This window comes from Bos grunniens, chromosome 11 (genome assembly GCF_055505025.1).
Source record: "Bos grunniens cultivar Pamir isolate PY7600 chromosome 11, Bosgru_T2T1.0, whole genome shotgun sequence".
NCBI lineage: Eukaryota > Metazoa > Chordata > Mammalia > Artiodactyla > Bovidae > Bos > Bos grunniens.
The window spans coordinates 14,640,681-14,653,617 of record NC_141175.1 but is presented as its reverse complement, the minus strand read 5'-3'; the positions used below and the strand labels follow the sequence as shown (position 1 = coordinate 14,653,617).

Genomic DNA, 12,937 nt, shown 5'->3' with positions numbered 1-12,937 from the left:
ACCATTTATTAAGTCCCTACTGTAAACCAGGTACCATGCTGAACACTTTGCATGTGTTATTACATTTAAATGTCTGAACAGTCCTAGTTGTTGTAGGTAATACTCCTATCTGTGTTTATGTATTAGAAAACCAAGGTTCAGAAAGGGTACACAAAGCTATTAAGTTCTGGAGTAAAGTTTGAGACCCAGATCTAACTTTTAAGTGGGGCCCCTGATCAGTACTCTTCAGTTTGTAAGCATTCATTAAGTACTGACTCAGAATGCCCCCAGCAGTTTCTGGGCCCTGAGGGTGATATGAGGGAAGCAGAGAGCTCATTTTATAAAATGATTAGAAAACTCTTTCTAGCAAAGGGCTGCATGCAGAACAGTCCAGTGGCTGGCACATAGACAACGCTGAAGAAATGGTAGCTCTTATGGAGACAGTTAAGATTGCATGTTTATTCCTCCTCTAGAACCTATTGGAGAATCAGGGAGCGAGTGGAAAGACCATCCAGAAGTGAATACTGATAATAACCTCAATAATAGTATTGACAGCATCAGTAACTAATATTTGGCTTGGTGCTTTGTAGTTTTCAAAGTTCTATCAATACATCCTTTATCCCATTGGAACCACTGGGTGAAGCTTTGCAAGTTCTTTTGGTCTAATAAGGGTCAGTTTTCATTATGTGTGTAAACCGGTACATTCTCTATTTTGAGGGGTACAAGTTTTGAAATGAACACTATACACGGAGAGAGATATATATACCCACATGGAGATATCTCCATGTGGGTATATATGGAAAATATATTTCGTAGATTACATTGTTTACATTTTCTGTGTTTTGCTTGTTTTTGGCCCTTGGCTGAGAGTTGGACTGCAGGTGGTGTGTTTCAGCCTCCTGTTACTAGCATTTCTGCTTCTGCACTTGCTGTAATTTCTGCTCTGTGAAAGCGCTGGTGTGTTGTTTGCTGCAGAGATAGCCTGAGTCACACCTTCTTCGTCTCATTCAATGTCAGGAGTCTGAATTCTGTCTTGTCATAGATCAAGATCGCAGCCCTTGCTTTCTTTCTGTTTACATTTGCTTGGTGTATCTTTCCCGTCCGTTTAGGCTTTTCGAATCAATGTTCTAGGTTGTATGTCTTTTATAGAGTTAGATTTTGTCCTATGAACCCTTCTAAAAACTCCTTTTAAGATTTTGTCTTTATTTTTCATCGTAGTAGAGTTCATGTTGCATAAAATTTGCCAACCATTCTCAAGTATAGAGTTAGGAGTGTTGCCCTACACATGGTTGTGCAACCGGTTTCCAAAACTCTTCACCTTGTAGAGCTGAAACTCAGCCCCTTAAACCACTCCCATCCCTCCCTCTCCCAGCCCCTGGCTGCCACCATTTACTTTCTATCTCTGAATTTAACTGCTCTAAGTACCTCATATAGATGGAATCACACAGCATTTGTCTTGTTGTGACTAGCTTATTTCACTTAGCATAATGTAGCGTGTGTCAGAATAGCTTTCCTTTTTAATGCTGAAAAATGTTCTATTGTCTGTATGTATGAGACTCCTTTCAATAGATGACTTAAACTCATTTATATTTATTGATAATACTGTTAGGTTTAGGAGAACCCACTTACTTTTTTTTTCTTTCTGTGCAGTGTTAACAAAAGCTAGTTTGGTGTTGAAACCCTTAGCGTTAGATGGAAAAGGGTTGCTTCTGCAGAGAGGAAGTTACTGTTTGTTGAATGAACAAGTGAGTGATGATCCTTGTCTCTTCTCTTCCTCTCTTCTGGTCTCTGCTTTAATCCTCCCTGTGCTGTTAGGTCAGATCAACCTGAAACATAGCCTTTGTCCTTTCCTTCTTCTGTCCCCGAACCTTCAGTGGCTCCTCATTGGCTGCTGAATTATGGTCAAACTCTTCCCCCTGGCATCCAGTAACTTCTGCAGTCTCTCTCTTTAGCTATGACACACCACCCACAGCTACCCCGCTAAGGCAGCCAGTGTTTATGCTGTGTGGAATGATAGCTTTTCTGAAATTTTGTGCTGCTTTCTTCTACCTCCATGTCTTTTCTTGGGCTATTTTCTTTGCCTGATGTGTGCTCCTTTAAATTCCTGCCCCACCCAGTAGGCAGAATTTCTGTCTAGCCTTCAAAAGCCATGGTCCCATGTACTCCCTTACACTAACCTATTCATTTCTTTAAAAAAATTTTGTTTTTAAATTCATTTGGCTGCCTCGAGTCTTAACTTGGGTTGTACAGAATCTTTTGTTGCAGCATGTGAGCTTAGCTGCTCAGTGGCATGTGAGATCTTAGTTCCCTGACCAGGGATTGAACCCTGCTTTGGAAGGCAGATTTTTTTTTTTAATTTATTTACTTTAAATTGAAGGATAATTGCTTTACAATATTGGTTTCATTTCTGCCATACATCAATAGCAAGGCAGATTCTTAACCCCTGGACCATCAGACAAGTCCCAAAGCCATGTATTTATCTACCTGTTCCTCCTCACTCCTAGCCCTACATGTGCGGAAGTAGCATCTCCACTTGAATGTTCCTCGTGCACCTGGATTGCTCTTGCCCCCCATGCCTGCTCCCCTCCTGCATTTCCTCTCAGAATGGCACCACCTCCACTCAGGTGCCAAGCCAGGACACCGGGAGCCACCTGAGCTCCACCTCCCTCACCCCGTTCATCCAGTCATAAGTCCTGTCATTTCTGATTCTGCTTTCCTTTCTGGGTGCACTTTGAGGGGTACAAACCCAGGAACAGATGTGGCACGTGTCCCGGACTGGCCTTGCTGGGATCTCTGGCCTTGCCTCGGAGACATAGCAATACTGCCATTAGGTGAGCCCTGGGTAATTAATCCCCTTGAAAGGAAGCCCTGTGCTTTTTAACCTTTGGCCCCCTGACTAATGTAGGCCTGGGCGCAGAGCAGGTGTCCAGTTGTAACAGACCTGCCAGGACTTGAATACACATGAAGTCCCTTTGCATCGTAACCCAGAGTTTCTCTAATCACTCTCACCTGCTTGCTCAGATCTCCAGCCTCATCCACGGAGTCAGCCTTGGAAGTTTCTGGATATCTCCTAGCAGCTTCCTCCCCAGTGTCCATGGTCACTGGTACCCACCACACTCCTCTCCCACCCAGGCCCCCTTGATGGCACCCATTACCAGGAATGCCACTTGGAGGGTGGGGGGTGCTCCTGTATTCCTACTGGAATGTCAGCTTCCATGATAAGAGTGCTGGATCCTGGACTTGGGGTGCCTGAGCATGTTGGGTGGGGAAGAAAAGAGGGAAAGGTTTCTTCCCTAATCCCAGGCTGCCCTTGGCCTCCTGAACTCCAAAGTGGCCTCCCTGGGGGGGGGGGGTGTGTGTGTGTGTGTGTGTGTGTGTGTGTGTGCTTAGTCACTCAGTCGTGTCCGACTCTTTGCGACCCTGTGGACTATAGCCTGTCAGGCTCCTCTGTCCATGGAATTCTCCAGGCAAGAGTCCTGGAGTGGGTTGCTATGCTCTCCTCCAGGGGATCTTCCCAATCTGGGGATCGAACCCAGGTCTCCTGCATTGAAAGCAGATTCTGTACCATCTGAGCCACCAGGGAAGCCAAGCCCCCAAAAGGCTGCAGCACAGTGGCTCCTCCAAAGGCTGACTCCTGCCCCGGATGTGGTCTCTCAACTGCCCCCAGCGGCCAGGCACACGTGGTTTCTCTCCCTTCCAGGCTCCAGCCTCAGCTAAAGTCAGCCCCTCTTGGCTGACAAGGAAAACAACAAATCCTGGGTTTTTGCTGTGTATCAGGTAACTCTACAAACTATTATTTTGCTCATTTTAAGAAAGGAAACAAGCACAGAGAGGTGAAATTATTTGTTCAAAGAGGCAGACCAGAGGAAGACTTAGAACACGGGGAGTCTGGCGTCTGACCCCTAGCTGCTGCTGCTGCTGCTAAGTCGTTTCAGTCGTGTCCAACTCTGTGCGACCCCATAAACGGCAGCCCACCAGGCTCCCCCATCCCTGGGATTCTCCAGGCAAGAACACTGGAGTGGGTTGCCGTTTCCTTCTCCAATGCATGAAGGTAAAAAGAGAAAGTGAAGTCGCTCAGTCATGTCTGACTCTTAGCGACCCCATGGACTGCAGCCCACCAGGCTCCTCCGCCCATGGGATTTTCCAGGCAAGTGTACTGGAGTGGGGTGCCATTGCGTTCTCCGCTGACCCCTAGCTAGGCTGCCTCAATACATTATTTTTTTAAATCAATCAATTAATTTGGTTGTGTCAGATCTCAGTTGCAGCACATGGTATCTCTGTTGCAGCACGAGGGCTTCTCTAGTTTCGGTAGGTTCAGTAGTCGCGGCACTCGGGCTCAGTTCCCCCACCCACGTCATGTGGGATGTTCGTTCCTTGACCCGGGATTGAACTCAACCACTGGACTGCCAGGGAAGTCCCGCAGTACGTTATTTTAACTAAGAGACCAGAGGGGCTGGAAAGGCCTTGCAAGGTGCTGAAGTGGCCAGAGAGAACTCACAGGTCCTGTCCCAGTTTTGTCCTTTCCAAAGAAGGCCGTGGCAACCCACTCCAGTATTCTGGCCTGGAGAATTCCATGGACAGAGGAGCCTGGCAGGCTACAGTCCATAGGGTCACAAAGAGTAGGACATGACTGAGTGACTAACACGTGTCCTCAATAAAGGTTCCTCCACTTCCCCAGGAGTCCCAAGGAGAGGCTTAGACAGGATCAGTGCTTTTGAGTTTGAAACATGGTCGGAGAATGCCTGCTGCTCCCTGACATGTTGACCCATTTGGGGCAAAATAAAAGCAGTGTAGCAAACGTTCCCACAAAATTATTTAACTAAAAGACTCATCTGCATTCTTAACATCTTGCTCTTCCTACTTCTTTTATTGGTGTTAACATATTCTTTCTCTAATGGAACAATAAGAAGTTGGTGATTCTAAAAAAAAAAATCCTCCTTTAGAAAAATAAAAAGTCGGTCACCTTCTGTTGCTCCCCTCAGTTTTTTCTAACTGTACAGATGCTAGAATCCCAAAGTGGGAGCCGTAGGACCTCGCCTACTCTTAGAGCTGATGTCCCCAGGGCTGTCATCCCCATGAAGCCGGAGCTGTAACCAGGGAGAGAAGCGGAGGGGGCGGTTTGACCTGTGTGGGTGTCGGGGACCCGGTGGGTGAACAAGCAGTGATGGTGAGGCAGGGGTTGGAACAGGACAATAGTCAATCATCAGGGTTCAGAGTCCCTCGAGGGAGGAGGGAAGGGCAGGGAGAGGGGAGTCAGAGAGAGGAGAGAGGGAGACAGAGACAGAAAGAGAGAGAGAGAGATGCATGCAGGGCCGGAGGGAGGGAGGCAGACTCAGAGAGACAAAGAGATACAAGCGTGCACACATGTACAAGCGCAGGGGATCAGCAGGTAGAAGCAGGAGACGGTCCCAGAGAGAGCAGCTGATGGTGGCAGCGAGACAGTGAACAGGCATTCCAAAAGAGGAGAGACCCAAACACGGAGCTGCTGCTGCTGCTGCTGCTGCTAAGTCGCTTCAGTCGTGTCCGACTCTGCGACCCCATAGATGGAAGCCCACCAGGCTCCCCCGTCCTTGGGATTCTCCAGGCAAAAGTACTGGAGTGGGTTGCCATTTCCTTCTCCAATGCTAGAGAAATACAAAGAAAGAAAGCGACAGAAATCCGGGGAGAGAAACAGAGACGGTTTAAAAAAAAAGAAAAAAATGGAAAGAGACAAATACCTAGATGGAGGCTGAGTGAGGCAGACAGAGAGGAGAGTGAGCCCGGCGGGCAGCCTTGCGGGTGGGGGCCCTGGTCTGCAGCACAGGGTGTGGGTGAAGGAAGAGGCCGCAGCGGCCCGGGCCAGGGCTGCGGGGACAGATAAGCTCGCCTGCCAAAGGAAAGCAGGGGAAGGAAAGACGTTTACAAATCCCCCGGGGGGGAGAAAGCCAGGGAGGCTGCCCCTGCCCTGGAGAACAATGGGTACTTGACTTCAGTGGGTCATTAATGAGACAATTAATGGAAAGAGTAACAGAGGCCTCCCCAGGGAGGACTTGGAGAGTGGATAAGTGGAATTATTGTGGGGCCAGTGCGGGTGGTTCCAAGGGAGCGGGGGCGGTGGGGGGGGGGGCTGTCCCCACAGTCCCAGATGTCCAGCATGCCAACTGCAGATTCTTGGCATGGGGCCTCCCCCAGCCCCCTACCACCCTATATGCCCTGTGCTCCCCCACCCTGGACCCCTTCCAGCCCTCAGATGGAGCCCCAGCCTCTCTATCCCCATGTTTTTGATGCTGTTGCTCTCTCTACCTCAAATGTTACCCCTTGATTATCTGCATCCATGGAAACCCTAACCCATTCCAGGGATAAATAAATGTGGTGCATCCATCCAGGGCAGCGAGTCAGGGCCATATGTTTCCATAAGCGTTGGGCCCCCTTGGCATATAATAGGCAGTGGAGAAAGCAAACAGAGTCATATGAACAGTGTGACACCATTCGTGTAAGTTAGAATGACTTGAACACAAAGCATTTCTTTTTAAAATTATGCTTGTCTTTATTTTGCATTATAAAATTGTATTTGTAAAGAGAGGGTTGTGGAGGAAGACTTCCTAAATTCATAACAGTAGATTGCTACTTGGCGGGGGCGGGGGATAGGGGGGTGGCTTAAAGGGCACCTAACCGTCATCTTCCATGTAGAAATACAGCTGAAAACTTGACACTATGGTAACTTGGGGTTGTAAAAATAGAAGTGGTTGTTACCTTTTCTGCTTTTTTTTTCTTTCTGTACTTAAAAAGTTTTTTGTTTTTGTTTTTTTTTTGAGACAGAGACATCCTAGTTACTCTCCAGATCCAGCTCAGGGCTCCAGGAACCCACCCCCCAATCAGATGGTGTCTCCCCGCCCCTCTCCCCATGCCGAGCTCTCAGGGCTCTCAGTGCTGTCCCTCTTGTGTTTCCCTTTGTGACTGCGTTTCCCGTGGACACTCTCCCACATGGGACTTGCACGAAACCTGGGGTATATGTGAGACTGAACCTCACCCTCCTTCACATCACTGAAGGAGGCAACCCACCAAGCTCTGTCCACATCTCAGATCCAACGCATGATCAGTGTGGGGGGGTGGGAGGTGGGTCCTGAAAGTCAAAGCACGGCTTCCAGAATGGGGATCTAGGGAGGGGAGCAGCTGCCATTCAGAAATACTCAGAGGATCTCCCTCGCAGTCCAGTGGTTAGGACTCTGTGCGTCCACTGCAGGGAGCACAGGTTCGATCCCTGGTCGGGAGACTAGGATTCTACATACAGTGTGGGGTGGCTTATATATATATATTCAGGAAAGAGAGGTGAACTTGTTTACCGTGACCAGAAAATCACCCGACCATCATCAACTGGTTGTTAGTGGTGACACTGCTAACAAAGCCACAAGCTAGAGTTACAACAGAGTCCCCACTCCCATGCCCCCACTGATGCTGAAGGCATGTGGCTCCTTCGACCCAAATCTACCCACTAAACTTCCCCCTAGTTCCAGCCAGTGAATCTCAGAATTGCTGGTACAATGGAGCTGTTGTAGAGCTGGCAGGAAGGCCGCCAGTCCTGGCCCACCCATCTGGGCAGATGTGATTCCATCCATCACAGCGGTGCCATTCACTGAGTGACTCCTCTATGCCAAGCTATATTAGCTAATTTAATTCTCACAATAGCCCTTGTTTTACAGGGGAGGCCTCCGGAAGGCTGACTTGCTCACGGTCGCAGGATGGCTGTGCTGGGACTCCAGTCTCAGGTCTGGGTGTTGGGGATGCAGAGGTCTCCTTACTTCCAGGCAGCTCCCTCGTTGTACAAAAGGGGGAAACCGGATACTGAGGCTGGGAGGGGGAAGAACTCATCCATTAACAGCATAACAAGTGAGTGCCAGAGCTGGGATTTGACCCCAGAATTCCTGACCACTTACCCATCCCCTAGCCCCAGATTGCCCATGGCAGTCTACCATTTAGCAGGATTTTTCATCCACTGGGGCTTGGCCATGTCATTATGTCTTCAGGGGACATAAAACTATAGGGTCTCGGGAGCAGGGAGGGGCCTTGGAGACCAACTTGCTTGGTTCCCTCTTTGTAGTGACCAGGAATTTAAGGCCTAAATTAGGCAAGTGACTCATGACCCACAGAGTCCTGTGGGTTCTCAGAATCTTTTGACCCCGAACTTCAGAGTTCATTTTAATAATAGTTAACTTGGTAGCCAAACCTGGAGCAGACTGGAAACAATAAATTAGAATGTGGAATTTGTTGTCCACACAGAGATATCTGTTAAATGTGGAATACATGAATGAATGGACTTCCCTTGTGGCACTAGTGGTAAAGACCCCATCTGTCAATGTAGGAGACATAAGGGACGTGGGTTCAATCCCTGGGCCAGGAAGATCCCCTGGAGAAGGGCATGGCAACCCACTCCAGTATTCTTGCTGGAGAATCCCTTGGACAGAGGAGCCTGGCGGGCTACAGTCCATATGGTTTCAAAGAGTTGGACACGACTGACATGACTTAGCATGCATGCACGTACATGAATGAATGAATGGATGGATGGATGGATGAATGGATGGATGGATAGATGGATAGATGGATGGATGGATGGATGGATGACCACCAGGCTGATTTCTGCCTCCCACCAGGTTTCCCTTCCTGTGGAACTTCCCTGGTGGTCCAATGGTTAAAAATCTGCCTTGCCATTCAGAGGATGTGGGTTCAATCCTTGAAGGGGAAACTAAGATCCCACAGGCTGAGGACCAGCTAAGCCCACACACCACAATGAAAGATCCCGCGTGAAGCATAGAGATTGTCCGTGCTGCAGTGAAGACCCAACGCAACCAAGTAAATAAATACTTTTTTAAAACCAGATTAATCATCTTAATCATCCAGCCTTTGCCATTGTGGCTAAGTTCAAGAGCCCTGAAGCTCCCCATTGCCTGGATAACTGAATCACCTCCTTCGTTCTTTCATTACGGCGGAGGCCCCTCTGACCCGTTGTCCATGTGGTGAACCCTTCAAAACGCAAATCATACGGCTCCTCTTCACAGCTCCCTACTGCCTCCAGGGAAAAGGCCCAGATTCTCACCCCCAGATCTTAACTGCAAGGTTTAACTTGGACTGTCTGTCTAACCCCATCTCCCAGCAGGCTCTCCTTGGCTCTGGCTCCAGCCACCTCTGGCTGTGACTTCTGTTAGGTGCCCACACGCGCCTGTCACATCAGAGACATGCCATTCCCCCTGCCTGGGAGCACTCCAGATCCTACCTTGCCTGGCTAAGTCCTATACATCCTTTAGGTCTCAACCTCATGTCCCCGCTTCCAGGCAGCCTTCCCCGACCTCCCCAGATGGGCTTCGTACCCTCCGTTGGCTGTTCCTCACAGCCAGCAGTCTGTCCCTAGGACTGTACCATCCCATTTGATTATACATAGCATCCTCAGTGCTTGTTTTCTGCCCAGACATGAGCTCCAAGCGGGCAGTCTTATTCACCAATACAGGCTTAGTGCCAGAACAAAGCCTGACACATGCTGTAAGTGCCAGTAATTGTAAGTGCCAAATACTCAGTAAGTATTTGCTGAATGATTGAATAAATAGATTTGGCTCCTTGTTGAAACTGATTTATTCATGTGACAAATATTTATTGAGCAGCTACTACGTGTCAGGCATGGTTCTCACCCACACCCTCACAGTGGTGAACAAACAAGCACAAAGTCCCTGCCCTCATGGAGCTTTCAGTCAACTTGAGAAAGCGAAAAGTTAGAGAGATAAAGAAGTAACAGAAGGCCAGGTAGAGCTAAGTGCTATGAAAGAAAACAAAGCAGGGATAAAGGAAGTGCCCTGTGTGTTTAGGTTTGGTGAGGGGGTTGCCAGTTTCCAAGGGGTAGTCAGGGAATGCTGCCTGGAGGAGGAGACATTTCAGTGCCAAACACAGAGCCTCTGCCTTCCTTGGGCGGGCTGGGCCCTAGGTGTGTCCAGGCATGACAGTCCCAGATTCCCAAACCCTCCCTGCCTCCCAGGGTGGGAGCAAAAGGAACCCAGAAGAGGCCTTTGGCCAAGCCTTGAGGTGGATGCGGAAGCCTGGAGCTGCTCTTCACAACAGCGATGATTGGGCTCCTTCTGCGAGGCGGGAGGCGGCGATTGCTTTGTGCACCGAGGACTTGGCTGATTGTGGCCGGGCGATTGGCACCCACAGACCACGGCCGCCAGGGTTTACCGCGCACCCCCAGCCCCACGGCGGGCCGTGCGCAACGCGCCAGCCCAATCTCGCCTCCTATATTCAGAGTTGATTAGACGCTATTTCTGCCTGGATTTTCAGAAGGCTCAAGAGCTTTTTTAATCACTACAGTGGCTCATTACGGTTTTGCAGTGACACTCATGTCCTTCAGTTCTCTTCTCAGATTAGATTCTATAGTCAGATGAATATTGGATGATTTCATTACATACAAATGCAATCAACAGTTTTGCATAAATTTCTTCTCTTTTCTTGAGTTTCAATTGACCCCAGCACCCATGGTGGCAGGCACGATCCACATGCAAATGAGCTGGGTTTGCAGCCGCGGAGAGGGGCCCCGGAGGAGGCGGGCACTCGCACCAGTCCGGGAGGGAGCCAGGGTTGGGGGGGGGCTCAGGTTCCGGAGATGGGCCTGGGAGGAGGGGGCATGCCCAGGTCTAGGAGGCGCACCCCCTTCAGATGATGTTCTTGCAGGTAAGCTGAGGCACAGGGATGCTCAGAGCCTGACAGAGAATGGAATGTGGAGTTTCAGGCCAGGCAGCTGGGCGGGGAGGGGCCCACTCAGTATGTCTGGTGGCTACTTGACAACTGGTGTGGACCTGTTACAATATGTTTTTTTTTTACAACTAGCAGGACCTTAACAGTGCATTCCTGGTAAACGTTAGCTCTGACCCAAGGAAGGCTGCTGTTGCTATTGTTATTATTAATAGCATTATTATCACAGTCATCATGTCATTTCTCCTGGAGGGCTCCAGCTACGGCCGTGTGGACCAGCAACAGAAGTCTATAAAAGGCAGACAGGAAAGCTGGGAGCCTGGGGCAGTGGCCCTTGCAGCACTTTCTTGATGTCTCTCTTTTTTTGGCTGGGGGGCAGGGTAGTCTCAGAACGAGGCCTTGGAAAGCCCCCAGTCTCTCCTGTATCCAGTGACCGAATCCTTTCTACCGCTTGACTGGGGACGCATCTCATAGCCTATGCTTGTTCTTTTCTTGGGCCAAAGAGCTCCCTACCTGCTGCCAGACTTGTCGGGCTTACTCGGCTCCTCGCTGACAGGTGGGCCTCACCCCGTGCTCTGGGCCCACCGTTCCTTCTGTTCCCTTGCCCCCTGACACCCGTGAGTCTGAAGTGGGGACTGTGCTCTGCTGAGGCCCCTTGTTTCGGGCTAGCTTCTCACCTCCTGCAGCGTCTCCTCCCAGCTGTCCTCCAGATGTTCCCAGTGGTTGTCATCGGTCAATGTCCAGGCCTGGACTCAATACCAGGCATGAGGCTGGAGGGTAACGTAGGGAGTAAGTTGTGTGTGGTCAGGCAACCCAAGGCTAACAGATGTGTACCTCTCTTGGGGGGAAGAACCAGGAAGGGAAAGGAAAGTTTGGGCCTGAGGGTCTGCCAGGACAAAGTGCGTCTCAAACCTCACTTCCTCCAGGCAGGTTCTTTTTCAAAGCTCCTTTGTACACAGACATGACACAGAGAGTGCAGGGTGCAGGGGCCCGGAGAGAGGCAGGTGGATTCACAAGTGGTCATGTTCCTGTCCCATCAGGGATGTGACCCCAGCTTCGGTCTTCATCATGGACAGGAAAGAACCTCGAAATGGACAGAGCCAGAGCCACAGTGCTAGAGTGGCCCCAGGCTTAGGCCCCTGCCCGTCACGGCCCTCAGCTTCCCAGATTGGGGTTAGAGAGATACAGGAATCTGAATGGAAGCAGAGGAGCCCCATATGGCTCCCATGTGACTGCTGGGACCACTGCGGTCCAGAGAGGGGAAGGTAGGGCAGAGGGCCACACAGCGTGAAGCCAGAGCCTCCAGATGCAGTCCCAGGCTGCTTTCCTGTCCCTTCTGGCTGCCCCTGAGGGCCATTCCTGGCCATTCCCGTCCTTCTGTGCACAGTGACGGAGGCGCCTTCTTCTCCAGCTGAACGGATCCGTCTCTCACTGCCTGTGTGTTTGCCCTTTGCTGTTTTTCAGCCTCCCTGGGCTTCTTTTTCTGTTTGCAGCTCTGTGTGCACTCCCCCTACCTTACCCCGCCAGCTCTCTCTGTCTTCAGGCTTGAGTCTGTCCCTCTGTCTCTGGCTCCCTTCCTTCTCTCTCTGCCCCTGGCTGCCTAGTCCCTTTGCCAGGCTGCATCTGCTCCTTGCTCTCAGCTGCTGAGGTTGTTGGATCTGAGAGCCCCTGGGGCTGTCTCCCTTACAGCTGTGGCCGCTGGAAGGAAGAGGTCTGGGGTGGGAGTTGGTTTTTGAACTTTTCAGAACCTTCTTCACTGGCCAGCATTGGGCCATTCATTTTCTCTTTGGGGCAAGGATGGTAGGAAGGCAGTCATCTCTCTTGCATCACAGAGCTGTTCTGCTGCTGCTTGGCGGTGGCGGCGGGGTAGGGGGGTGCTGGGAGGTGGGGGCAGCAGGGTTAAGGAAGGCTCTCGCTGACTCCCCAAGCAGATGGGGGTCATTCTATCCAGACCCCCATCTTTCAGCTGCTGTCTGTGTCAGCACAACACATGGCAACTCCATGACTGCTCATCTTCTCTCCAGGTCCTCCTCGTAGAATGAACCTGGTCCCTTCACCCCAGTGGAAATCTGGTCTGCACCCACCTCGCCACCTCCTCTCCTTACCCAATTCACCTGTCTCTCACCCAGGCACAGAGGCCTGCTTTCCTCTGACGGCCCTACTTTCTGACTCCGTGCCTCAGTACACGCAAGACAGAGCATTCTGGAGAAGGCTAGGCTCCAGAGGCTGGCAAGTTGGTGCCAAATCCCAG

The 12,937-nt window shown here is 50.4% G+C and overlaps 1 protein-coding gene across 3 annotated transcripts in view; it reads left to right on the top strand.

Moving 5' to 3' along the window:
- MRRF (mitochondrial ribosome recycling factor) overlaps positions 1-8,832 on the top strand; it is a 66,369-nt gene extending 57,537 nt beyond the window's left edge. For all 3 annotated transcript variants that reach the window (XM_086325400.1, XM_086325397.1, XM_086325396.1), the window contains 2 exons: positions 7,659-7,724; positions 8,607-8,832. In XM_086325400.1, coding sequence (XP_086181526.1) covers positions 7,659-7,679 — 21 coding nt within the window. In that variant the 3' untranslated portion in view covers positions 7,680-7,724; positions 8,607-8,832. The remainder of the gene's footprint in view (positions 1-7,658; positions 7,725-8,606) is intronic.
- The last annotated feature ends 4,105 nt before the right edge of the window (positions 8,833-12,937 follow it).